This window comes from Eublepharis macularius, chromosome 5 (genome assembly GCF_028583425.1).
Source record: "Eublepharis macularius isolate TG4126 chromosome 5, MPM_Emac_v1.0, whole genome shotgun sequence".
Taxonomy (NCBI): Eukaryota; Metazoa; Chordata; class Lepidosauria; order Squamata; family Eublepharidae; genus Eublepharis; species Eublepharis macularius.
Window position 1 is genome coordinate 23,997,179 of NC_072794.1, and position 26,972 is coordinate 24,024,150.

At 44.7% G+C, this 26,972-nt stretch overlaps 1 protein-coding gene across 1 annotated transcript; it reads left to right on the top strand.

Moving 5' to 3' along the window:
- The first annotated feature begins 1,144 nt into the window (after positions 1-1,144).
- FMO2 (flavin containing dimethylaniline monoxygenase 2) lies at positions 1,145-26,972 on the top strand. Its single transcript, XM_054981433.1, has 9 exons — positions 1,145-1,444; positions 6,743-6,880; positions 8,762-8,950; positions 11,838-12,003; positions 12,359-12,501; positions 14,814-15,013; positions 18,376-18,731; positions 21,625-21,697; positions 24,584-26,972. Exons 2-9 carry the CDS (start codon positions 6,749-6,751, stop codon positions 24,933-24,935), a joined length of 1,611 nt encoding a protein of 536 aa, XP_054837408.1. The 5' UTR covers positions 1,145-1,444; positions 6,743-6,748; the 3' UTR covers positions 24,936-26,972.

Below are 26,972 nucleotides of genomic sequence, written 5' to 3' on the forward strand. Positions count from 1 at the left end.
AACAGTGTGAATGACATTACCGTATAAATTTAAGGAGGAGAAGCCACGTTCCTCATCCCATCATGCCAGTAGCTGTGACATAAAAAATTGGGGGAGCCAATAGAGATCTAGGGGGACTTGGCACCTCAGAAACGTTTACTTTCTCAGACGCTGGCAGGAGATGAGACCATAATAATTTGCCACAGCTGCTTTCCCCTTCCCCTGCTTTTTGTGTGGCACATCTGGAGACTTCCTTGCATGAGAGGGGAGGAGCAGATGAGAGAACAAGGAGAGGAACAAGAATCCATGTCTGGTTTATGTCTCTGCAGCAGTCAGGAACTAAAGTATGGTTGTTCTCCAGGCAGGGTAGCATCCTCAAGATTGGATGGTTTGCATATATGTTTACTAAATTTCCCATTTGTTGTGCTCTAGCTTTCACCCCCATATACTCTGTTTTTATGTATATGTCCTCCTCCTTGATTCTAAGGAACTCAAGGCACTGTACATAGGCACTTGTGAGATAGGTTAGGTTGAGAGTGACTTGTCCAAAGTCATGCAATGAGTTTCATAGTGGAGGGGGGATTTGAAGCTGGACCAGTGGACAGTGCAAGTAGAGTTACACCCTTCTAAGTGCATTGAAGTCAACAGCAACAACAACAATGTGCTTATATACTGCTCTTCTAGATCGATTAGGACCCCACTCAGATAAGTGAACAAAGTTAGCTGGGGATCTGGGGCTGAGGGGAGTGGCTTACCCAAGGCCAACTATTGCAACCTAAGGATGGGGTCAAAACAACTGAAGGAGTTTACTGCCTGTCCACCTGACCCCTATCCTTCTTGGCTTATTGCATCTAGCCCGAGAAAAGTGACTAGCGGTGTCTGGCTGAGCAGCGGTCTCTTAATAAATCCACCTTCCAAGGATTGCTTTATTTCTTAGCCAGTTGCAAATCTACTTTGAAATAGATGCAGGTGAGACAACTCCAGTCCCCGAGGGATGAGGTGGGTTTCTAGAACCCTTTTTTGATCTGGTTTCTGATCTAGGTTTGTCAGTGCTTTATAACAGAAGAGAGTCAGGGTGAATTCCGCCACTGAATCCCTGCAGAAATACATTCAGGCAGCCTCGAGGCGTTACATTGTCTATTCATTCCAGAAGTAAGCGAGAATCACCACAGTTACATTCAAAAGGAAGGTTTCTCCCTCTTGTGAGCTGCCACAGTCTTACACAACAGCTAGAGTGTTCCTGATTTTTTGGGGACATTTTGACAAATCTGCCCTTTGGATCCAAGTTCCAAGAGATGTGTGGACTTCAGAAAAGTAATTAATCAGCTTCATTGCTTGTGCCAGAAAGACAGAGATGCACATGGTTGAGTTCAGCCCATTTGTCAAAAGAATCCGTAAAGCTCATAGGAGCGTTAGTTTCCTTCCAAACCCTGGACAAACAACTTGCTTATGCAAGCAGAAATAGGTAAGAAATGCTCCGTTTTATTGTACTCTTCTTCGTCATTATTTCCCCTTGTAGTTCTTCCTTCTTTCCAAATGCCTGGGTTGAATTTTCCTGCCTTCTGCCCTCTGAACGTGCATATTCTCTGTTCTTCATTTTTGCTTTTGCTGGAGTTGTTTCCCCAAGAGAGAGAGAGATATCAAACTAGTGGTTTAGTTTCCTTGATAACATTGTAGTCATCGTGTTGCATTTCAGTATATTTTGTGTTTTTTCAGAGTCAATTTGTCAGATTTAATTTTTTTTTAATTGCTTAATTGCAGTAAACCAAGATTTTTCTGTTGAACTCTGCTGCTCCTAAAACACACAGTACCATGAATTGGTTTTAAATATCTTGGTCACAGCTAGGTTGGACTTCGTATGTTATTGGAAACCAGTAAACTTTCTCCACAAGGCAAGGACAGTTAATTATGTGGGATTTGTTAAAATTAATTAACAGTTTTCACGGAAAGACAGGTAGCTGCAATAATCTGCTGTGGTAAAAATTAACAGGAATTGTGTGGCACCTAAAAGAGAAACCAAATTTTATTCCAATGTGAGCTTTCATGGACTAGAACTCACTTTGTACTCAGTGATTTCCCATTGCTCCAGGTAGTTTTGTTTAGCAACAAGTGGCAACGTGGAAGTTAAATCCTGAAGGCAATGCCAACCCTGTATTTTTGTAGCCGCTCCTTGATGCCATTTCAGGTTAGGGAAATGGCATTGGAGTGGTGGGGGGCAGGCTTAAGCCTTATGGAGTTATGGGTTGTTTAGCAACAAGTCTCCTTCCTTGTCCTCCAACCTCAGCCATGTAGTTTCTCTATAGGGCTGGTTTTTAGAGATTTGGGGTTTTAGACCGTCACTTCTCTGGCTTTCTCTCAAAAACAGCAATGTGGCTTTTAAATCCCCACATCTCTGAAATTCAGCCCTACATGTGGGGATTTGGAAATATTTTTAGGGGACTTTCACACTGCCTATGTAAACTGTTGTGGCTGCCGGTTACTGATTTTTTTTTAACCATTTCAGACACAAGTGACAGCATTGAGCCATATTTTCTGAAAACCCTTTTTTCCCGTTCTTAAGATCTAGGGTGCTTTTGATTTAATGTACAGTAATGTTTGAAATCTCTGCAGCACTTCTGAAAAGGCAGTCTTTTAATTCCCCCACCCCCACCCATTCCATTCCTTTGCAATATCTATTGTGAAGGAATACTGCAATATCTATTGCAATATATTGCTATATCAATATATTACAAAAGTTGGAACCATTTTAAAAAAACAAAACAAAAACACTTCTGCAGCACCAGAAAAAGCAGCAGGGCTTGAAACAGAAATAGTGATTCATGTACGATTCATAAATGGATGTAAAGGCTGTTTAAGCCACATCGCTTCACACAGTCAGGGCAGTCTCTTCCTTAATTCATTACCCACACTGTAGTTACCCTATACCGTAACATTAGAGGTATCTGTGGGGCAAAGATAAAAACAATTAGCAACATGTTCGTATGGAACCTCTGTGGAACGTAAGTAGGAAATAAGTATGGGGTTAGAGAAGGCAGGACGCAATAAAAAGTGCAGACAGTGGTAGCTTGGAGCACTTCCCTCTACCGTGAAAGTACTGATAGAAATTGTTGTGTGAATGTGCTTCCCGGATCACCAGGTCAGAAGGTGGGGTGCTTTACGCCAGTCTGAGATGAGAAGTCTGCTCTTTCCTTTCCCTTCCTGTTATGTGGAAAAAAATCTCAACTGGCATAAAGAGTTAATCCTGTTTTTACTTCTGTCCTGAATTAACCATTAATGTACCCTGATTCTTTTAATCATTAAGACACTCCTGCCTAGGGATGCCAGACCCCTGGCAGGGGCGGGGGATCCCTTGCCCCCGCTCCCCACATCCTGTTCCCACTTACCTAACCAGTGTGGGGTGCGCACCTTCCCTGCGTGCTCCCCTGCAGTGCTGCATGCTCCCGTGCACAGCAGCCGCCAGGATTGGGCCTGTTTTGGCTTGGATCGGGGCCGCTGCGAGTGCAGGAGCTCTCCTGCGTTCCACAGCGCCTCAAAACAGGCCCGATCTGTGGCAAAATGGGCCCATTTCAGCATGGATAGGTCCCATTTTGAGGCGCTGCGAAGCGCAGGAACGCTCCTGTGCTCCGCAGTGCCTCAAAACGGGCTCTATCTGTGCCAAAACAGGCCCGTTTCAGCACGGATCGGGCCCGTGTGGAGCTCAGGAGCACTCCTGAGCTCCACAGCGCCTCAAAATGGGCCCAATCTGTGCTGAAACGGGTTCATTTTTGGTGCGGCAGAGCACAGGAATGCTTCTGCACCCCGCAGTGCCTCAAAACCAACCCCTTTTTGGCATGGATTGGGCCCGTTTTGCCCCTGCGAAGCCTGTGTGCACTCCCAGGGGCCACGCAATGATGTCACTCCCGAAGTGATGTCATCACGCTTGTGGGGGCATGCATGCGCGCTTTCCATGCATGACCCCCTCTCCTCCAAGGTAAGTGCCAGGCCCCTATCCCCCGCCAGGAGGTTGAGTGTGCCTGGCAACCCTACTCCTGCCATCTTATCTCTCCCTTTCCTGATTCCTGGATTGGGCCTGCATAACAGAAGGCCTGCAGGCCAATTGTAGTCATCTTCATCTCTGCTTGGGAGCCTTCAGGGAATTAAGTTCCCATTGCTTGCAGCCTTTTCCTGCCTAAGTTCTGCCCGCCCAAGGCCTCAAAAGTAAGAGTTGGAATAGGAGAATGGCTATGTCTCCATGGCAGCATTGCTGTTCCTCCCCCAGGGTTCAGAGAAAGAACTGAGTTGACATTGATTTTTTTCAGCACATGGTATAGAGCCAACAATGCTGCACAATTGCTGGGAGATAGCCTTGTGGGCTGTTGTCACTCACCAGTAAGGAAGACTGAAGATAAGAATGAGGGAAGAGATAAAGAAACAGGACCAAAAAAAACTCAAAAGGGGAAATGAAATCCTTGTGAGATGTTAACTTGGTGAGAAGAAGTCTAGGCTATCAGCTTGGAAAATTCCTGGAGATTTGGGGGTGGCACCTAGGGTTGCCGCATAGTTTCAATAAAAATACAGGACACACTTGATAAAGATTTGTTGACATGGCTTGGCAAGGTGGCCTGCTGAGCAGAGAATCTGTGATGCAATTCTCCGCTGGGGAGAAGAGCAGTAGGTGGGATTCTTTCTCTCTCTCTCTCTTGCAAAAGGCCACCCTGGATTTCCTGTCTCCAGTTATGTCCCCACCCCACCCCGAGCTCCCTGAGGAAAACCCTAGCCAAGGCTTTTTGCAAGACAGAGAGAGAGAATGATTCCCTAGTGGAGAATTGCATCAAGCGGCTGTAATTTGTAAGACTACACTGCCCAGGGAACCTTGCGGGAGCTGGCACATGAAGAACATGTGTCCAGTGTCTCGTGTAGTTTGGCTCTATGTTTTTGGCCAATTGTTAAATAATCTGCCCTGGCACAACACTGTCACTTCTGGGTTGCAACAGAAATGATGTCATGCAGTAATGAGAAACATATTCACCCTCCCCTCAATTTTGCTGGCGTGCCTCCGCCCACTGATCAGCTGGCAATTGGTGGGCAAAGACTTACATTGCCAGGAGATTTTGAACTGTAAGTGGGCACCTGGCAAGCCCAGATGGGAAACAATGGAGATGCTAGCATTAGCTACAGTTTGCCTTCCACCAGCTCACCCTCCACAGCAAAGTCCTAGGGTTTGTTTTCTTTTTATGCTCCTGTATTTCCTCGCTCCTTTTCTACTTTAACCCTTGAGTTTTCCCTGTCTCAACTCTATCCCTTTGGAACTGCCTGTTTCTTGAAACAGTTAATTAGAAAATACCAGAAAATACCATATTTGTATGCCCAGTCTTTTCTCAAGTTATTTCATGGTCAGCAAGCACAAATTCTGGATTGTCTGGTTCAAAACTCGACATTTGGCAACTCAAGTGGTGCCTGGGGAGCATAGACTTTGGAGAGGGAGCTCAAAGGGGATGACTTGCCATAAAATCAACCCTCCAAAACTGCTGTTGTGTTGCCATTTCCTATAGGCTATAGCAAGAGATGTCCTGGGCATTTCCATTGGCTTCCTCCAGTCCTTCACGGGCCAGCTGGGGGGAAATAGGCAGGATGTGCACTGACATCACTTCCAGCACAAAATTGGAAGTGATATCATGACGAGGGGTGGTGGTGACAGGATATGTCAAATCCTATACTTTAATCATAGAGTTTTTGGTGACTTCTGCAGTGTCCCCTCCAATGTCATGCCATCACTTCTAGTTTTTCACTGGGAGTAATGTCACATACCATCATGATGCTGTTTCACCTGTCCCCCCCCCCCCCAACACAATCCTTCCTGTTTAGAGCTATAATTCTCAGGCCCTGCCTGGAGTTTGGCAACCCTCAGTGGGAATAAGGGGGACTCAGAGGTGGGGGTACAGAGTCCAGTAGTGTAAGGAAAGGGGAAAGACTTGCAGGATATGCTAAGCAAGAAAGAAAGTGACAGAGACGACTATGGAAAGGATAGAGGAAAGAAGTATAAACTGAGTACATTTAGGGAGATCTGTACAGTGAGACGAAAAGGAACACTTTAGGCCACAGAAAGATCTGTGGAGAGGGAAAACAGAAAAAGAAATGAGGCTGCAGAATTTATGATGATGTGTGGAGAAATAAAAGGGAGAAGAGTTACCAGACAGAAGGCATTAAAGAGACCTGTGATCAGGGCTCATTTTGTGGGGGAACACACCGGAATGCAGTTTCAGCAGTTCCCCAAAGGGGTCACATGTCAGGTGGCCCCATCCACCTGGCTCTTGGCCGTTTTGGGCCCGTTTCAGCCTGGATTGGGGCCGAAACGGCCCGGATTGGGCCTCTGACGCCCCTTTTTGCCATTTTGGGCCCAATTTCGGCCCTGAACAGCCAGGATTGGGTCCAAAACAGCCAGGATAGGTGATGTCAGGGGGTGTGACATATGCAAATCAGTTATGCTAATGACACACTTCTAGTGATATCAAGGGGCATATACAAATCAGTTATGCTAATGAGTTATGCTAATGAGTTCCTCCAGCTCTTTTTCAACGAAATAACCCCTGCCTGTGATAATACAGAGAGAGTACAAAAAGAGAAGAGGGAGTATGTGGATTCAAATGAAAACACCAGCTTAAAAGAAGTAACCAAAATGCTTACCGTGACATGTGGCCCTCTTGAATAATAAAAATGCTCCTTGGGATGCCACGAGTTATACCTCATGCTCAAGGAAGATGCTATTGATCTTTCCCTATTGCAGAGGACTATGGCCAAGAGAGTCGCTGTGATTGGGGCTGGTGTGAGTGGGCTGGCCTCCATCAAAAGCTGCCTGGAGGAAGGCCTGGAGCCAACATGCTTTGAGCGAAGCAGTGACATTGGAGGGCTATGGAGATTCACAGTGAGTAAAAGGCCGAAAGCTTCTAACGTCTCATAAACCACAGAGGTCCAATGAAAGATATTCAGAGAGGAGACCAGGACTGGTGGTCAGTCAAAGGCTGACATATACACATGCTCTTTATTTACTGATGGGCAGCCCTAGTTTCTGATTTTTGTCCTTGGTAAACCAGTCCCTGATTTGCTTTTTTGGGGAAAGAGTCAGAGATGCTGGGAAAAAATATTTGGCTGTGAATTTTGTTCTTCAGATTTCAGCCTGGCCAATATTTGCGTTATCTAGTATCACAAGATGCTGCATGAAAATTTCAAAAAGTAGGGACTGGCCAGGGGGGTAAAACAGCTGACTGAGGGAGAGGGAGGGGAAACCAGGTGACTGGGCAGAGGGCAAAGGAAGGAAGATGCAAAACGGGAAGGGAGGAAATGGGAGCTGACAAGGGATGTGGGATTTCTTCCTCTGGTAAGTCCATTTTCTTTTACTTGGTTTTAAAGTTTAAAATAATTTGTTTGTGTAAATTTCTTTGATAGCACCTCATAGTAAACAAACTCTCCAGGCAGATTACATTAAAAAATTCCATAAAACTATATTAAAACATTAATAAAAGCTGCAGCAAAGTTATATAAACATAAAACGATCAGCAATAAAATATGAAGCGTGTGGTAAGGATACACCGAGTGGTCCAATGACACATTACATTTTCTCTTCTGTTTTCATTTTAAAAGCCCTTTGATTCCTTCTGTAAAACTCTTTTACTCCTCTGCCATTTTCTATTGGAAACCAGCGGCTTTTATCTCCATGGGTGGGGGCTCTGGTGGGAGACATGCCTACCAATATTTTGGACTACTCATATTTTTCTCCAATGGAGGATATGGGCAGCTTCCTTTTTAAGGAAGGAAGTGAGAACGTGATGAATAGTTTAAAGAACCCACTTCTCTCCTCATACCAATTTTTGCCTTGAGAAAGCAGCCTAGGTAGCTGCATTTGGAAAGGGGTGGGTGGGTGTGGAGAATTTTAAAATAAACACAGAAGAAATCTTCATGTGATCCTAATTGCCCCACACTGGGCCTTTTTCCACATCAGGGCCATTTCCACACAGCTTACCTCTCTTCGTAATGTCCCGGTAGATTGCGCAAAAAACGCAGAAGATCGCGTTTCCTCACGCGAGATTTGCACGACATCACGTGACATGGCGCAAATCTCGCACGAGAAAATGCGATCTTCCATGTTTTTTGCACGATCTACCGGGACATTACGAAGAGAGGTAAGCTGTGTGGAAACGGCCCAGGTTTCTGTAGAAGAAGCTCAGTTTTCTGACTGCATTGTTCCCTCCACACATATTATCGTGTGCTCATTTTTGCTCTCCAGGTTTTTCCTCAAGTCTGCCCCCCCCTTTTGTTTGTTTAGACAAGTGGTCTGAAAAATTGTGGGAATACTTTAAAAAAAAAAAAACAAGGTTAGCAAAGACCAGTAAGCGATAATGTGAGTAAAGGGGTGGGGGGAAGGATGCAGTTAAAAAGTTGAGCTGCAACAAAAAACCTGGTGTGGATAAGATGTATGTGAAAGTTGACATTAATTGGAAGAATGCTGGCAACCCCGGGCCTAATTCGAGCCAAAACAGGCCCGTTGCGGGGCGCCAGGGTGTGCCGCGGCACAGGGGCATGCTGCACTGCCCGGGGTGTGCCTATGCCACCAGGGGGCACCCTGGGGGACATGCCCCCCACTGGCCAGGTAAGTGGGGGTGGGGGGAGGAGGTGGGAATGGCCGTTCGCAGGGGAATGGCAAGCCTATGTTGTCAGCCTCTGGATGATTATTGTTGAAGATAAGATGCTGATGAGATGGGCCACAGGTCTGATCCATCAGGGATCTCCTTATGTTCTTCTCCTCTAGGAATATGTAGAGAAAGGCAGGGCAAGCATTTACAACTCGGTCTTCATGAATTCCTCCAAAGAGATGTCCTGCTTCAGTGACTTTCCGATGCCGGACCATTTTCCTAATTACTTGCACAACACCAAGTTTCTGGAATATCTGCGACTTTATGCCAAGCGCTTTGATCTGCTCAAATACATCAGGTTCAAGGTATGTTGATTTAGAGTGGAGAGCAGCCTTTTCTACATCTGTTTCTTACTTAATTTCAGCAGACTTTAGGGAGACTTATTATAAAAACCAAATCCAATAGTAGATAACATTGTATAAGCTAGGCTGTACATAGTACTCTGTCCTGGATGTGCTGTTGCCGTTGTTTGATCACTGGGGCAGACATATATTTTGGCAATTTTCAGTAATAATTATTGGGAAGAAGTTTGGGGATTAATCATGGACATGATGTGCTATAATTGTCTGATGAATCCTGCAGTTGCCTTGCAGGGGAGGTGTATGTAAAAAAGGTAGAGTCTATGAGGTGGATTTGGAAATTATATTGAACTTAATTATGGCCGCATGTGTGAAGATAGTTTCTTACTGGGAAAATGTACGGCTTCCTCTTGTTTCGCATTGGTACAAATGGGCTGCATTCACACATGTATTCACATTATTCTCGCACAGTTTGCAACTGGATTGTCTCTTCTGCACAAGAAAACCCAGTTGCAAAAGATTATTATTTAGCATACAAGACCCGACAATGTGTGGTTGTGGTCCAAGGATCTGTGAGGTCGCACAGATGTCAAACTGAATTTACCATTGAAAAACAGGTCACAAAACACTGAGAAATAAATTGATCAAACTTATGGGCAATGTTTGTGATGCTTTGGGATGGTAAGTATCTTCACAATGTACAGCCTATGTTTTCTTTGCAATGTTGTAACTTAGGCTGTTTCCACACTACTCACCTTCATCCGGAACGGGGCGCAATGTCCCGAAAAAAAGGCAGAAAATAGCGTCTTCTTGCACGAGTTTTGCGCAATGCTGCGCAAAACTTGCGCGAGAAGACGCTATCTTCTGCGGGGGTTTTGCGACGTTGCACCCCGTTCCGGATGAAGGTGAGTAGTGTGGAAATGGCTTTAGTTTGCAGATTTTTATTTTATTTGTGTGTGTGTTTAGAAATAAATTAAAAATACTTAAAATGGTGAGTGGCTAAATTTCCAGTGGACCAAGAATCATCCCTCCCTACTGACTTAACTTTTAAAAGAAGGAACGTTGAAAGATGAAAGCATCCAGAGATGTATAATTTTAGCAGCAAACCTACCCTTCAACAGCACAATTGCATTCAGGTCAAACATATTGGCTTGCATTTTACCCACTCTGCTTGACTGAGTTTGAAGCTGCCCCCTGCCTCAGCCCAAGGAGCCATCTCCTCGTGATCTTCTGAGCCTCTTCTAATGGAAGAAACCTTTGGGGGCCAGAGGAAGGCTTCAGATTTGGGTGAGCATGTGGGCCAAACTTCTTCTGTCACAGTCAGTGTCCTTGAGCCACAGCAAGGCATCGAATTTGGCCAAGCAGAGTAATAGAATACAAGTCTTTTTCACTGAATTTAGTGAATTCACTGAACTCAGTCTTCCTCTTTGCAGCAGAAGTTAGCTGCATTGTAGCTCTGGATAGCTGGAAGGATGTGCCATCAGTAACTTACTTTCCCCTTCCCTATTTTTAAAGCAGGGTAAGGTAATGCACTGAGTCATTACTGACCCATGGAGGGGGGGAACGTCACATCACAATGTTTTCTTGGCAGACTTTTTACGGGGTGGTTTGCCACTGTCTTCCCCAGTCAGCTATACTTTACCCCCAGGAAACTGGGTACTCATTTTACCGACCTCAGAAGGATGGAAGGCTGAGTGAACCTTGAGCCAGCCATTTGAACCCGGCTTCCGCCAGGATCGAACTCTGGTCATGAGCAGAGCTTGGGCTGCAATACTGCAGCTTACCACTCTGTGCCACAGGGCTAGGAAACATAAATTACCTGAATTAGAATGAATGTACTGGTGGTGCTTCAAAAGGGGGAACTTGAAAAGGTGCTTGAGAAGTGGAGAAGCAGGGCAAGACAGGTTACTGAAGTAACATTCATTCAGTTGGCGGACTTACTCTTATGTCTGTCAATAAATGGCAAATTGGGGGCAGGGTGCTGCAACAGGTCGTGGTGTCTGTGTACATTTGTACACACTTTGAGCTTGCATCAAAGGGCCTTCTTATACAGCAAGCTTACACTCACTTTTACACCAGTTTTAATGGCTCTTTTGCAATAATCCTGGCTGGGTAATGATTTGCTGCTGATACTGAGGATTCTGTATAAGGTATTCAGAGAATCTCAGCCCCTTCTCTCTCAAAATACAATTTCCTCTAGGAAGAAGGAATGATCATTTTAAAAGCAATCCTACACAGAGTTACTCCATTCTAAGCCCATGGGCTTAGACTGGAGTAACTCTGCTTAGGATTTCACTGTAAATGTAGTTTCAGAGTCGTTGACTGTAAAACCAATATGTGCCAAGTCAGTGTGGCATGGTGGGCTGCGATCTGGTAGACCCGGGTTCAAATCCACAATCATCATAAAATGCATTGGTTATCTTTAGGCTAGTCTCTCTCTGTCACACACAGACACAGCCTGGCCTACTTCACAGGGTTATTGTGAAGATAAAATAGAGCCCCGCAGTGCAGAGTGGTAAGCTGCAGTACTACAGTCCAAGCTCTGCTCACGACCTGAGTTCAATCCCAGTGGAAGCTGGGTTCAGGTAGCCGGCTCAAGGTTGACTCAGCCTTCCATCCTTCCAAGGTCAGTAAAATGAGTACCCAGTTTCCTGGGGGTAAAGTGTAGATGACTGGGAAAGGCAAACCACCCCGTAAAAAGTCTGCCAAGAAAATGTCGTGATGCAATGTCCCCCCATGGGTCAGTAATGACCCGGTGCTTGCACAGGGGACTACCTTTACCTTTAAAATAGGGGAGGGATAAAATTATGTGTTCCATCCAGAACTCGCTGGAGGAAGAGCAGGGTTTAAAATGTACAAAAATAAATAATGTTCTTTTCTGGCTTCTTGGCAGACTGCTGTTATCAGTGTAGAAAAAACCAAAGATCACTCAGCTACAGGCCAATGGAAAGTTGCCACTCAGAGTGATGATAAGCAGGAGTCATTCGTCTTTGATGCTGTTATGGTCTGCATAGGTCACCAGATAGAAGCCTACATCCCACCGGCGGAGTGCTTTCCTGGTATGCTTTTGCTTAAGCATGTGATCCATGCATGTGAAAATCTGACAATGGTTCATCTGTTTATACTAAATGCTCCGATGTGGTCAATATGACCAGCCTATCCTGGTTGCTTCCACACCGCAAAGATTCTCCACATTCCTTCCATAGCAACTGCAAATGCAAGTGTGTGTGTGCGGGCGATGGAGTGTCCCGCACATGACAGTTTTCTGTGCACTGTCCTCTTTGCACTGACTTTTCACTTCCACACAGTGACTCCACATAGGTCCTCACCAGGAAAAGTAGTTGCATGAGATTATCCCAAAGTAAAAATTCTTCTATAATGCTTGCCCTGTCATTGTGCTGTGTTTTATGGCAGGTTTTGAAAAGTTCAAGGGTAAGTATCTCCATAGCCAAAACTACAAGAACCCAGAAGGATTCCAGGGGAAAACAGTAGTGATTATCGGAATGGGGAATTCAGCAGCGGACATTGCTGTGGAACTCTGTCGGAAGGCAAAAAAGGTATGCTTTTAGGAGAGTTGGGGGATGGTAAACTGGGTTGCCAGGTAGTGCCTGGCAACTGGCAAGAAGGCTGTGGGTGGGGGGCCCTGAGACGCTGGCTGTGACATCATGTCACTTTCAGTTTTTTAAAAAAGGAAGTGACACAAGTAGTTATAGGAAAAACTATAGTTCTATCATAGAGTTTCTGATTATTCCTAGAGCCACCTTACATTACTTCCAGTTTCTTACAGGAAGTGACACGATGCTGCAGCAATGGTGCAGTTTTTCCCCTCTCCTGCTACTGCTATGAGCAGTGGTGGGCAATGGGAGCAGGGAACAGGGGATCCTCTGCCCCCAGCAGGGGAATGGTCCCCTAGCAAGTAAAACACTTGAAATGGGTTCTGCAGATTCTGTTGTAATAGGTATTGTAGATAATATTATTAGTTTTCAGCTGAAATCACAATGTAGCCTACAATGGTTATATCAGCAGTATTATGATCCTTGAAGTAGAGAGGGGTTGAGAAGAAGAAGCTGGGAATATAGAGAGAGGAAGACAGATCTAGGGGTGGGGTGGAGAATAAGGATTACATCATTAGTTTCAAAGATTTTGAAATTCACAGGGATAGTTAGATTATTATCAGTATAAACCAAAACTCATAATGTGGTATGTACACTTCTGAGCTGCATGGAACTCTGCCTGAAGCAGGATATTCTAAAGCAATTGTACTTCTGGGCAAGTGCATGAAACCACTGCTAAGTGAAATTCTCTTACTATTTTGTTTCTGATAAATTTTGTTTTGATTACAGAGAAACTTGAAAAGAGGGGGGGCAGGAAAGGAGGTTCAGCAAAATTTTAGAATTTCACTCTGTAGATGCTTAGAGGCAAACAACATCTTCCCAAACCTTTCTATCCTCCTGCTAGAGCACCCCCTGGTGTGTAACATAAAACAACTGCAAGGGCTGAAGTTACAAACAGGTGCATTGATTTTTGCACAAAGAGATTCTCTCTTTAAAGAAAAAAACAAGAGAATAAGAGGAATCAATGGTCCTACCTAAAAAAAGTGAAATTAGGAAAAAGAAATTCCCCTCCCTATAACAACGCTAGTGCATGGTGTGAACTGTGATGTTTCCAGAGAGTTTGAAAAACTGCTGCTGTCTGGCTGTGTTTGCAAAGTGTTATAACAAGTGTGCGCAAAGAGGCCCTGACCTGGATTGTCTAGGTGAGCCTGTTCTCGTCAGATCTCAGAAGCTAAGCAGGGTTGGCCTTGGTTAGTAATTGGATGGGAGACTTCCAATGAAGGCCAGGGTTGTAGAGGCAGGCAATGCAAACCACCTCTGTTAGAGTCTCTATAGATGAGATATCTTACACGAGGATGATCAAGTGAAGAGAGATGCATTTTTAGCTGGAAAACGTAGAAGATAGGCTTAGAGCCAAGCTACAAGTGATGCCTGACACAGGTTGGACACTTGTCAGCTTCCCTCAAGTTTTGATGGGAAATGTAGGCATCCTGGTCTTGCAGCTGTAACGGAGGGCCAAGCTGTAAAACCAGGATGCCTACATTTCCCATCAAAACTTGAGGGAAGCTGACAAGTGTCCAACCTGTGTAAGGCATCTCTTGTAGCTTGGCTCTTAGTCACTTTCACCTCTCTACAAAGAGGTGGGAGATCGCTCCTCAGAGAGTTTGTTTATTTCTTCTTTTCCTCCCCTGACTGGGAGATGAAATTAACATAGCCTTCAGGGAGGAGAAGGGGGAAGAGGAAATTAACAAACCCTCCAAGGAAGGATCTCCAAGTCTTTGTAGAGAGGTGAAAGCGACAAAGCCTTCTGCTGTGTCTCCAACATTTCCCAGCTAACAGTGCGTCTCTCTTCACTCGAGCATCCTCGTGTAAGATGTCTTGTCTATAGAGACTCTCAGTCTCTTGCCATGAAAGCCCCACCAGAGGTTGCCATAAGTCAGCTATGACTTGAGGGCACTCTCCACCGCCACCATGTACAAAAAGAAGTTGTATATGCTCTATGGGGAAAGGTAGCTTCAAGACAGAGATCTTGAGCTGATGTGGTGCAGTGGATGAAGTGTTAGACTAGGATTGGGGACACCCAGGTTCAAGTCTGCACTCAGCCATGTAGCTTATTGAGTCACCTTGGGCCTATCAGTCTCATTCAACCTCACCAGGGTTATTGTGAGAACAAAACAGGAGAAGAACCATGTATAGTGATTGAACTCCGTGGAAGAATTCTGAGGTAAAAATGCATTCTTAGATCAATTGGGACAGCTGAATTCACTCTGGAATGTCATCAGCTTTCCTAATCTCCTTCTTTTGTTTTCCTGCAGGTGGTTCTGAGCTCTAGGGGGGGCTCCTGGGTGATGAGCCGTGTGTTTGACAACGGCTATCCCTGGGACGTTATCCTTCACACCCGCTTCAAAAACCTGCTCCTCAATCTCCTCCCTTTGGACATTGTGCGATGGATGGTAGAAAAGAAGATGAATGAATGGTTTAACCATGAAAACTATGGACTAGTGCCTCAAAACAGGTACATAAAGCTAGAAAAGAACCACTTCGAATGCTTTTGATATCTCCAAGTTCAGCTGTCATCAATATTCTACCTTACAGGTTGGTTACAAAGTTGGCGTGGCATTCTGAGCCTGTTGAAAGAAGGGCGAGATTGAAATGTGACCAAATAATAATGTGATCCCCATTAATAATAATTGGTTTTGCTGTTTTCTGACCTCTTTTTTGTCTACCACTCCTCTCACTGTTGTGCTTTCTTTTATCTCGATTTTTAAAAAACTATGCAGTCATTGGTTGTTGTGGGTTTTCCGGGCTTTATTGCCGTGGTCTTGGCATTGTAGTTCCTGACGTCAGGAACTACAATGCCAAGACCACGGCAATACAGCCCGGAAAACCCACAACAACCATCGTTCTCCGGCCGTGAAAGCCTTCGACTATGCAGTCATTGCTTTTCAAACAGTGACTTCTGGTTGGGTTGAGCTGTGTTCCAGCTGTGTGTGGCTGCTGCTCCGACAGATTTTGTTCAATTGCTAAATGCTTAGTTATCTTAGCTTTTCAAACAGGAATCTATAGTTGCCAACCTTCAAATTGGTACAAACAAAAAGAGGCTACTTTGTGAAAAGACCGAACCTAAGACAAAATGGGGTGTTTGCCCACCCAACCAGAGGTTTAATTAATTAGCAACAAACAGTAATCTCACTAGATGGGTAATTCATAAGAAATTTATACAGCGTCAACTGCATCTGATAATAAGCGATTCTTATATTCCCCTCAAGTAATCTTATACGCATCATTCATATACGCAGTATAAATGGAATCCCATGAAATTATCAATGTTCCTATATATAGCATTTACTCATAATAAATACAATAAATATAATAAATATACAACAATGAATACAATAAATATACACAAATACACAATATGTATTATGGCCACTGTTCAAAGTCTCTTAGAGCACAATAGAAATTCTCTTCTATTCTAATGGAATATGGCTGTTAATTGGGGTTTGCTGCTAAGATATATGCTGGTTGGGTGTGTTGAAATTCCCTTGGTGTGCAGATTTTGGTTTATATTATTATTACGCCCTTGATAAAGTTCCATGTACGAAACGAGCTAAGTTTGCTAGCTTCTTGTCGGGCCGGGAAGGGGAGGGGCACATGCTCCTTTGCATGTGATGATCCATCCTGGAATAAGAACACAAAGATATCATTAAAAACTGAACTCTGTTTGTATGGGAATTACCCGGCCGTTTTCCACCGATGGCTCCTATCCCTTTAAGACCCTTATGATCTTCATCCTGGCATCTCTGCAAAAGAAGAGAAGAGAATTTCTATTGTCCTTTAAGAGATTTTGAACAGTGGCCATAATACATATTGTGTATTTGTGTATATTTATTGTATTCATTATTATATATTTATTATCGTCAAATAAGATCTTTCTAATGTTTTATGAATTTTATGAATTTTTATGGCTCACTGTATATTTATTGCTGTATTGTGTTTTTAAATGATGTAATCTGCCCTGAGCCCACTTGCGGGGAGGGTGGAATAGAAATCCAATGAAATAAATAAATATTTATCCCTGTAATGGTCCCTGATTCCAACTGTAAAGTGAACTCTCATTGGCTGTTTCCTACAATTTGATATTCCAGACATACATGCAGGAAAGCCAGTTTGGTGTAGTGGTTAAGAGCAGCAGGACTCTAATCTGAAGAGCCAGGTTTGATTCTCCACTCCTCTGCTTGAAGCTAACTGGGTGACCTTTGGTCAACCACAGGTTCTTGGAGATCTCTCAGCCCCACCCACCTCACAGGGTGATTGTTGTGGGGGTAATAATAATAACATACTTTGTAAACCACTCTGAGTGGGCAATAAGTTGTTGAAAGGCCGTATATAAATTGAATGTTATTTTGATGATGATGATGATGATGATGATGATGATGATGATGATGTATGTGCATGGTGTAATGTATGAACAGGGCATACGTGAAAGAACCAACATGTGTTCACTGTACAAATCCAACCATAGTCCAGTAATAGATAAATGTGGAGTTTCAATCACATGTTCGGCTGTACATGCATTGAATGCAACGTAAGAATTATTGGATGCAGATATAAAGAAAAATCAAGTGTACACTCTATATGGATTGCGCATAGATTCACTGTAACTTCTGGACAGGTCTACTAGTGTCTGTCACATATTTTAAAAATATGCCCATGGACTGCAGGGACAGCAGTTGTCTGAGGCTCAGAGGTTCTTAGCATTTCCCTGAGGGCCTAGCTATACAATATATGTGCCACAAGCCAGGTTGGAGGTCCCCTGACACTCAAATGTACCATCAGGGGACTCAGCTTACAAACTGCTCTGTCAATTCATGGGAGAGGAGGGGTTTCCGCCTTCCCTCCCGTGCCATTTTCCCTAGTGGAAACAGCTGCAGGCAGCCCTGCTTGCTTCTTTCTTGGACTGCTCAGTCACATGATCTCAGGATACACAGATCCAATATAAGGCAAACAGCCCCTCCCCCATAGTTTTTTCCATATAGCTGGGACCTGAGGTTCAGCTCAGACATCAGGCAAAACACTAGTTTATTATAACCATGGTTTCAGTTCTCATATTAACAGACATAACTTGGTTTGCCTTGGTTTCATTGCTCTATTATTATTTATTTAGAAAATTTCTGTGCCGCCTCTCCATGGAATCTTTCTCTGGAACCAGGGAGGGTATTGTTAGGGAATAAGCCAGAAGTAAGCCAGTATGCGTGCATTCGTACATCATGCAAAATTCTAGTTATTACTAGCTATGGTTAATAAACTGACTTCCAGATCTGATGGAGCCTAAGGTAAAGGTGCAAGCCTGTGCAAGCGCTGAGTCATTACTGACCCATGGGGGGGATGTCACATCATGACTTTTTTTGGCAGACTTTTTCTTATGGTGTGGTTTGCCATTGCCTTCCCCAATCATCTACACTTTAGCCCCAGGAAACTGAGTACTCGTTTTAATGACCTTGGAAGGATGGAAGGCTGAGTCAACCTTGAGCCGACTACCTGAACCCGGCTTCCACCAGGATCAAACTCAGGTCATGAGGAGAGCTTGGGCTGCAGTACTGCAGCTTACCACTCTGCGCCATGGGGCTCTTTCTTGACGGAGCCTAGCTATTCACAATTAGTGGCATGACCAACTTTCAGACAATCACCTTAACCACAGTTTGTTGAAATAAACCATTGTTTAGCATGAGAAATTGAGCCAATAGGTAAGACATTTTGTATACTTCAAAATACTTTATGAATGCTTGCTTTATGATATTATTATTATTAACAACAACAATTTACCAACAGCATTCCTTCCAGTCTCTCAATAATGTGCTGTCTCTTGCCTTCCAGGCTTCTATTGAAAGAGCCAGTATTCAATGATCACCTGCCAAGCCATATCATCTGTGGTGACGTGACGGTGAAACCAAATGTCAAGGGATTCACTGAAACCTCCGCTCTTTATGACGATGGGACTGTGGAAGAGAATGTGGACGTCGTCATCTTTGCGACTGGCTACAGTACTATATTCCCCTTTCTAGACGAGTCAGTGATCAAGGTGGAAGAGAATCGTGCCCCATTGTATAAACATGTCTTCCCTCCTCACCTGGAGAAACCTACCTTGGCTGTCATTGGCCTCATCCAGCCCCTCGGACCCATCATGCCCACCTCAGAGCTACAAGCACGCTGGGCTACACGAGTTTTCAAAGGTATGTACAGAATTGAGGGGCAGAGAGGGATTACGCATATTTAATCATTGTAATGAAATTTCGAAGGCCTGGGGAATAGGGCCTAGATGCAAAAACACCTCCCTGGCCAGTGTGCAGTAGACGTGCTCCCGGCAGGAGCGATGATGTCACTTCCAGAAGGGATATCATTGCGCCCACTGGGTGCACCCTGGTTAGTGCCTGGTTCTCCCCTCCCTCCTGGAGGGTAAGGGCAACCATAATTCCAAAGCATCTGAAATTTCAAAGGTCAGATATTTTTTGTCATATCTTGTGCTGTAAAATCCAGTTTTGCCCTTGGAATGTGAACACAAATCGTTTCATCCAAAATAAGTAGTAACTTAGTTCAATAATGATTTTCAGCTAACCCAGATCTGGATAACTGCCTTGGATTTCTATCTATCCAGTACATTTTTATGCTATTCTTCTGTGCACATGGTTCTCTCTTTTATATGTGAAATAGGTTAGGCTAAGAGAAAGAGAGAGACTGACCCAAGGTCAACAAGCAAAATCCAAGGCAGCGTGGGGGTTCATCTTATCGCCATGTTATCTTCACAACAACCCTGTGAGGTAGAGTAGGCTGAGAGATCATGCCTGTCCCAAGGTCACCCAGCAAACATTGTGGCCAAGTTTTGATTTGAACCTGTGGCAGTGATTCTCAGGCCCCCTCCTGGATTTTAGCCCAGGGCCCCAGAGTCACTGAGAGCCAAGGTACAAGTGACGCCTGACACAGGTTGGACACTTGTCAGCTTCCCTCAAGTTTTGATGGGAAATGTAGGCCTCCTGGTCTTACAACCTGGTTCTCCATTTAATTGAAGTTTACAGAAGCCCCCCCCCCCACACACACACAGCGGATGGGAAGGGGGGCACCCAGCAAGAGCCTGACACCTGCACTCCCCTCCCGACTGCATGTTCTCCCTCCCATAGACTGCCGCTCTGTAAACTTCAATTAAATGGAGAGCAAAGCTGCAAGACAAGAATGCCTACATTTCCCATCAAAACTTGAGGGAAGCTGACAAGTGTCCAACCTGTGTCAGGCGTCACTTGTAGCTTAGCTCTAAGACACCCATGGGAGGGGGCACTGAGACTAAAAGAATGGGAACTTGTTAAAGTGAGCTTATATCTGAGGGGAGAATTGAATGAAGAACTTTACCGTTCATTCTCTTGGACATTATACAGCAGTATTTGAATAGATCAGGGCAAGGAAAGGAAATGAGAGGGTACAATTTTACTGTGGCTTAACACCTTGGAGGGAAATAACCAGAAGGGGAAGCAAGAATTATGGGAGGAGGGGATAGAAGGAAGATGTTTTCAAAATTAGTCATGTGATCTGTCCCCGTCAAAGAGAGACACTCAGCCACTGACATTGTTGAGGCAACATTAGAACTCCTCAGTCTCAAGAACTGCTCAGGGGTTAAGACCAGGGGCGGCACAAGGGTTTTCAGCATTCGCGGCCGGCCGGCGGGCTCCGCCCCATGCACGCGCAAGCGTGCACGCACTGGCCTACATGATGACATCACGTGTGACATCATCACGGGAGCATGCATGCCGCTGCCAGCCCGATCACTGCGGCAGGCAGCTGTGACTGTGTGCGGGTGGCCTCTGAGCTCTCCCGCTCGGTTGCCTGCACTGCCGCAGATGCCTGCCCACGGCGGCTGCGCCTGGCCGGGGGCGTGTGCTCGTGGCGGCAGCTCGTGCGGGGTGGGAGGGATAGGAGGCTGCAGCTCTGTGGCGCGCGCTCCCACCCCCTGCGCCTCCTCCGACGCTCCTTACAGCACCCTGCACCTGAGGCCACCACCTACCTGGCCTCAATGGGCGCGCTGGCCCTGGTTAAGACCCAGTTAATTATATAATATATCCAAAGAACTTCATTGTCACTGCATTTTTGAGGGGCCCCTTTTCTCACCTGTGCCTGGCAATCCTCAGGTTTTTGAGGACAGGGCATAGGGAGTGTCACTCAACATGGCGATGTCACTTCTGGTGAAGACCCAGAAGTGACATCACCATGTCATATGACACTCAAGACAATTCCTAGAGTGTTGCATGACACAGAAAACAGAAGCGACATCCTGCGTCTGTGGTATTACCTCCCCCCCAGATTCTCTCATTGGGAGAGTTGGCGTGGGGTGAAAAGTGCCCACCCCTGGTAAGCCTGAAGGGAGGGGGAATTGCTGTTCTTTCTAAGCAGAATGTTCCTTTTAGCAGTGTCCAACAAGGCAACAGCATCACCTGCTGAATACAGCACAAAAGCATCTGAGGAAGTAAGCTTTTGAGCGGAAAAGTTCATACTGGAATAAATGTTGGTAGTTTTTAAAGCGTCACCACCTTTTTGTTTTATTTTGCTATAACGAACATGGCTACTCCACTGGCATTAAACAAATGACTATTCAGTGGAGTTTAGAGCAACGGCTGTCAATCTTTGCAGATCTAGCTTTAATATCCACAAGTGCACATGGAGAACAAATGGTAGGGTGAGGGCGGTCTGGCCATGGGAAGAGCTATAAGGCAAGGAAGAGCTCTTGCAAGTGAGTTCTTGCCTGTGCTAAACAGAGCTAAGAGATACTGGGGAAACAGGGAGAAGTGGCCAAAGGGGGCTCCCCTTCCTCTTTTTTCAGTGCAAATGCAGATAGGACCCAATCCCATAGTAATCACTATACTCAGAAGCTGCACTAAGGGGGAAATCTTTTAATGACTACATTAGGTCTACCATTCTAGTAAAAGGAAATCCATGCATATGGGAAAGACTTTTTGGGGGGAAAATGGGGAGTGAGGGGCAATGAAATGAAAGAAGGTTGGTCTCCTTTCTAAGGCTTCCTTAAGGGGGAAGTGCTGGAGCCATGCTTGTCTGGAACCTTACCCTTTCCCCTTACTTTTCTAGGACAGAGCGTGCTGCCTTCAGAGAGCACCATGGTGGCTGACACTTCCAAAAGAAATGAAAAGAGGGTCAAATGGTAAGTGAAAGAGCCCGTGGTTTTGTTGTTGAGCTCAGCTAAGGATCTGGTAGGTGAGTTTGCACCCAGATACTCTCACTGTTACACATTTTCTAAGTAATATTGCTCAGGTGGACAGACAGAAGCACTTTCCTTGGATACAATCTGGACAGGGCTGGGAAGTGAAATTTACTTAGAAGACTTATATGCCACTTTTCCAGGAAAATAATGGAACTCTCAGGTGCTTTCAGGCTAGAAATTGAACCTTGTGAGAAAATACCAGAGATTTGCAACCAGTAAACATGAGTTATAAATTTTAGAGCTAAACTACACAAGACGAATTACACAAGGATGCTCAAGTGAAGGGAGACTCACAACGTTAGCCAGGAGATGTAGTTTGAATTTTACCTCTCTCTACAGGGCCAGCAAAGATCGCTCCTCAGAGGGCTTGTTAATAATTGACAGAGCCTTCAGGGCGGCAAAGAGGAAATTGCTTAGGATTGCACTGATTGTAACCGAAGATCTTGTTCCATTTATTTTGAAGCATCTTTCTTGACTCTTGTCATTTTAGGATTATGTCATATATCCAATCATTTACATGTTTGCCCTTACTTATCAAGATTTGTTCAAGAGGCCTGACTCTCTTAAAGCCCTCTCTAACAAGCCTGTAATTTGAAGATATTCATAGACTCATCATAGAATCATAGGGATAGAAGGGACCACAAAGGTCATCTAGTCTAACCCCCTGCACAATGCAGGAAATTCACAAATACCTCCCCTTCACCACACACACCCAGTGACCCCTTACTCCATGCCCAGAAGATGGCAAAACACTGTCAGGATCCCTAGCCAAACCGGCCTGGGGGAAATTGCTGCCTGACTCCAAGGTGGTGATCGGCCTTACCCTGGACATGTAAGAAGGGGCCACAAGAACTAAGCACTGAAGTAACCCTTCCTGCCTTCCCTCTCATGATCTGCCTAGGTTCACAGAATCAGCGTTGCTGTCAGATGGCCATGTAGCCTCTGCTTTAAAAACTCCAAAGAAGGGGAGCCCACCACCTCCTGAGGAAGCCTGTTCCACTGAGGGACCGCTTTAACAGTCAGGAAGTTCTTCTTAATGATTAGCCAAAAACTCTTTTGATTTAATTTCATTTTGATCAATTTGATTTAATTTGATTTTAATTTCATCCCATTGGTTCTGGTCCGACCTTCTGGGGCAGCAGAAAACTGCTCCACACCATCCTCTATATGACAGCTCTTCAAGTACTTGAAGATAGTTATCATATCACCTCTCAGTCGTCTTCTCTCCAGGCTAAACATACCAAGCTCCTTCAGAAATGCTTATTTGATTATTATGAATTACTTTACTTTCTCATAGGGGATTTCTTTATTATTTTCTTCCACCATAGAATGATATGAATTTATACTGAACCTGTCCCTTTTAATTAAGGCATATGACCGATAACCTTGTATTCTAGCCAGACCTCTAGCTGCAGAGGATAAAAGTGGAACATCAGAAGGTATTAACTTCCTTTTGATCTATCCCAATGGCAAAGAAGATTATTAATTACATTGTCACTTGAATATACCTTTTTCCTTTCTGTTTTACTAATCCATTAAAAAAGATTTTAAAAGCATTCATACACTTTTCTGTTCAATGATCATTTGACTGGATTACTTGTGGCTGAAAACCAACTAGGAAGCCATGATAGTTTAGCAGTATCATGATAGCAACAAATGTTAAGAATGCCACAGCCCTTATGGCCATTTACTCTAAACAACAGTGTGAGAAACTCTTGGGGTTTCGCCCCCCCCCCCATCCCACATGAAAGAATTTAAAGTCTTCTGCCAAGCCTTCAGAGGTCTCTCTCTGGTATCATAATTGGAATATTGGCAAGCAAATATGTTAACAGGGATAAATATAATTTTAACTGCATTAATTCTTCCTAATAAGGACAATTTAAGTGATTTCCATAAATCCAGCTTGCTCACAGTGCCCCTTATTACTGCCTTAAAATAATTATCTATCAACTTAGAGTTTTGATTTTGCTACTACAGACTAACACGGCTAACTCCTCTGTATCAAGAATGACTCCTAAATAAGTAACATTAGTCTCTATTAATCTTAGATTTATTAACCAACTTTGAGATAGAAGCTGCCTATTTATCTTCCTAAAGGAAACTCATCTCTGCTCTGCTGGCCATCTGAGATGTTTTATTGCTTCATTCCCAGGAAAGAATGTTTTGTCTCAGACCAGGGCCTCCCTGAGTGTTCATCAATGTGTCCTGTATTCCTCTATCATACTAATTTCTACAGTGCATATTATAGCTACAAGGAGCTTTTGCACCTACACAGTGGGTGAAATCAATTTTTTGCAGACACAGGTGAGAAGGAATAAACTACAACTCCCATGAAGCAGTGCAAAAATACATTTGTAGAAACGGCAACAGAGCAGAAGTAGTTTGGCAGACACCAAGCAGGTGTACAATGTAAAATGCTATTTTATTTTATTTATTTATTTCAACTGTATCCTTTTTAAATTGGGGGCAGGAAAATCACATGCCAGAAAACAAAATGCATATGTGCACATGCACAGACTGTTATTGTTGTTGTTGTTGTTATTTTACTTTTGGACATGTTTGATCTATTCAGAAGCATCTGAAGAGCTCATGAACTGTTCATCTGATGGGACTTGAACCAGAGGATTATCGACCATGCGTACTACTGCTAATGTCCCATTTCTTATAGCTAGGCTTAATGTCTTTTTAGCTGGCTTCATGATGCTTCTGTTTTTGTTTTGCCACCAAGTTCATCCTCACCCACGCTGTTTTCCCTAGGTAAATGTACCTCCTCCCTGAAGATGGTGTTCTAATTTTACCTCTCTGTCTCTCCCTTCCTCTACCAAGGTTTGGCACCAGCCGCAGCCAGTCAATACAAACAGAGTTCATCGGCTACCTGGATGAGCTTGCTACCGGCGTGGGAGCAAAGCCAAACCTGATCATGCTGCTACTGAAGGACCCCAAGCTGGCCCTGACTGTCTTCTTCGGGCCCTGCACCCCATTTCAGTTCCGCTTGATGGGACCAGGGAAGTGGGCTGGAGCCAGACAGGCCATTCTCACCCAGACCGAACGGATTCTCAAGCCCACAAAAACTCGGATTGTGGCCAACTCTTTGGGCTACACTATGGTGTCTCTGCTGAAAATCCTTGGTCTTCTTGTTCTCTTGGCAGCCATTTTTCTTTCCTTTGGCCGGCACTGAGCTCAGCCCAATAATAATGAGAGATTATATGCTAGCAAGCTGTCATATGTGCTTTCTATAATAATCAGACTCTTCTCTGAACATGCAGGCTTCAGTTGCGTTGCTCAGCCAGTTCTGTATTCATCTCTCCCACCCGCTCCCCGCAATATAATTTAAGCTTGTTTTTGCAACTGGGAAAAGGTGAAAGGAGGAACCTGGAAAAGATTGCATGGGGATATGAAACAGGAAGATGTGTGCAAATTGTTTTAAAAAGAGAGAAGAAGACAGAGATGCAGGGTGGGGGAATATCTTTGGCAGAGCCATCCTTTGGTCCCCCTTGTGAAGCTTTTGACAACTCTGTTCCTTTAATTTGGGCCAGTGTTTTAGACTGCTTAGCCCCCTCCAGAACTTAGAGTGGAAATACACATTGTGAACTACCTGGGGATGCTTAAGTGCAGGATTTTATGTGTGGTCCTCAATTCACATGCAGGCTGATCTTGCTCGGCGCTCATGCATGCAGGGCCAGATCAAGGGGGGCAGGGGGGTAGTCTGCCTCCAGCGCCACCATGGAGGGGGTGCCGGGAGCAGCTGCCAGCTGCCAGGAGCTTGCAGGTGGCAGTGCAGGCAGCCTCCCAGCCCCCCGTTCTGCCTTCCGCCTGCCCCGCAGGACAGGGGTCAGCCAGCTTGCCGCAAGGCAGGCAAAAGGCAGTGCGGGGGGCTGCGAGGCCACCCACGCCATTCGCCTGCCCCATAGGAGAGGGGGCGGCCGGCCACCTCCTGTACTGCGGGGAGGCGAATGGCGCAGGCGGCTTCCCAGCCCCGCATGATGCCTCCGCTGGCGCACCTTGCAGGTGGCACGCTCCACCCTGCGTGATGATGTCACTGAAGTCAGGGGTCAGACTAGGGTTGCCCTGGGTGCCAGCAACCCTAGATCCGGCCCTGCATGCATGCTGCTTTCACAGAACTCCCTTTGTGTGATCGCATCTTCAAGTGAGTCCTCCTGAGTGCATTGCATCAATTCAGCTCTGTTTTTACTGGCTCCTTTGACTTGCCAATTTGCATTTCTTTAAGGTGTGAAAAAGTGTCAAGATCTGCATTTCAAAGGACGTGGGAAGTGGGGGAAACTGGGATACATTTAGCAGTTGAGGAGGAACTGATATGGAATGCGTGAATGTACTCACGGGGGGAGCAAACTGAAGTGTGACTGTGTGAGCGAGTGCAGGAGAAGTTGGACGGGTGGAAGGAGGTTCACTTGAGCTTCCCTAGGCACTTCACAACATGTAGAGAGAGACTGTTAGTGTGGGCGGGAACTGGGGAGAAAGGAAGTTGTTGTCCCTGCAGCTCCACACAGAGAAAGAACCTGAGTCATTAAACCATGCTTCTGTTTGAAACTATGCTGCTTCCTTATTCTGGTGCCTAGCATTAAGAACAAAACACTCCAGTACCATTAACTTAAAATTAAATGCTTAGACTGCATTAGAATTAAATGCTATATTGGTCAATGCCACAATATTAGGTAAGAACTAACCAAGCTGTCAGTGATATTTAAGGTATTTAATCCTACAAATGTCAGATGCTGTTTCTGTCGTCCAGATTCCTTCCATATATAGGTTTCTCCATACTGTTTTTTCCTGTAATCCAGATTCTCATATTTTATGTGGATGGACAGAACTATTTAGCCCAGCATGAATTTCCCCCCTCTCTTGTGATCCTCAGCAATGTTCCACTGGGGATCACAGTGGAACATTGGACAGAACATTGGAACAGTGGAACATTGGATAGAACAGTGGAACAGTGGAACATTGGATAGAACAGTGGAACAGTGGCTAGATCTTCAACTATCCATTTTTTTAAAAAAACTTGTGCCAGCAATGCTGTTTTTGCACCTCCCAAATGCCACAGAAATCAAATAAGGGCTAAAAATTAATCTCACTCAAAGAAAGAAATGTTTGTATTGTTCATACATATGTCATCAGCTTGTTGGGAAAGGGGTGTGTCTTCTTGTACTCTGTAAAGGAACAGGGTAATATATAAATAATAAATATTTCATTTGTATTA

Excerpts from the sequence above, each read along its gene's own strand:
- FMO2 (XM_054981433.1), top strand. The coding sequence starts at position 6,749 with ATGGCCAAGAGAGTCGCTGTGATTGGGGCTGGTGTGAGTGGGCTGGCC. Across the intron at positions 6,881-8,761 it reads GAGGGCTATGGAGATTCACA|GAATATGTAGAGAAAGGCAG; the intron begins GTGAGTAAAAGG and ends CTTCTCCTCTAG. Across the intron at positions 12,004-12,358 it reads ACCGGCGGAGTGCTTTCCTG|GTTTTGAAAAGTTCAAGGGT; the intron begins GTATGCTTTTGC and ends GTTTTATGGCAG.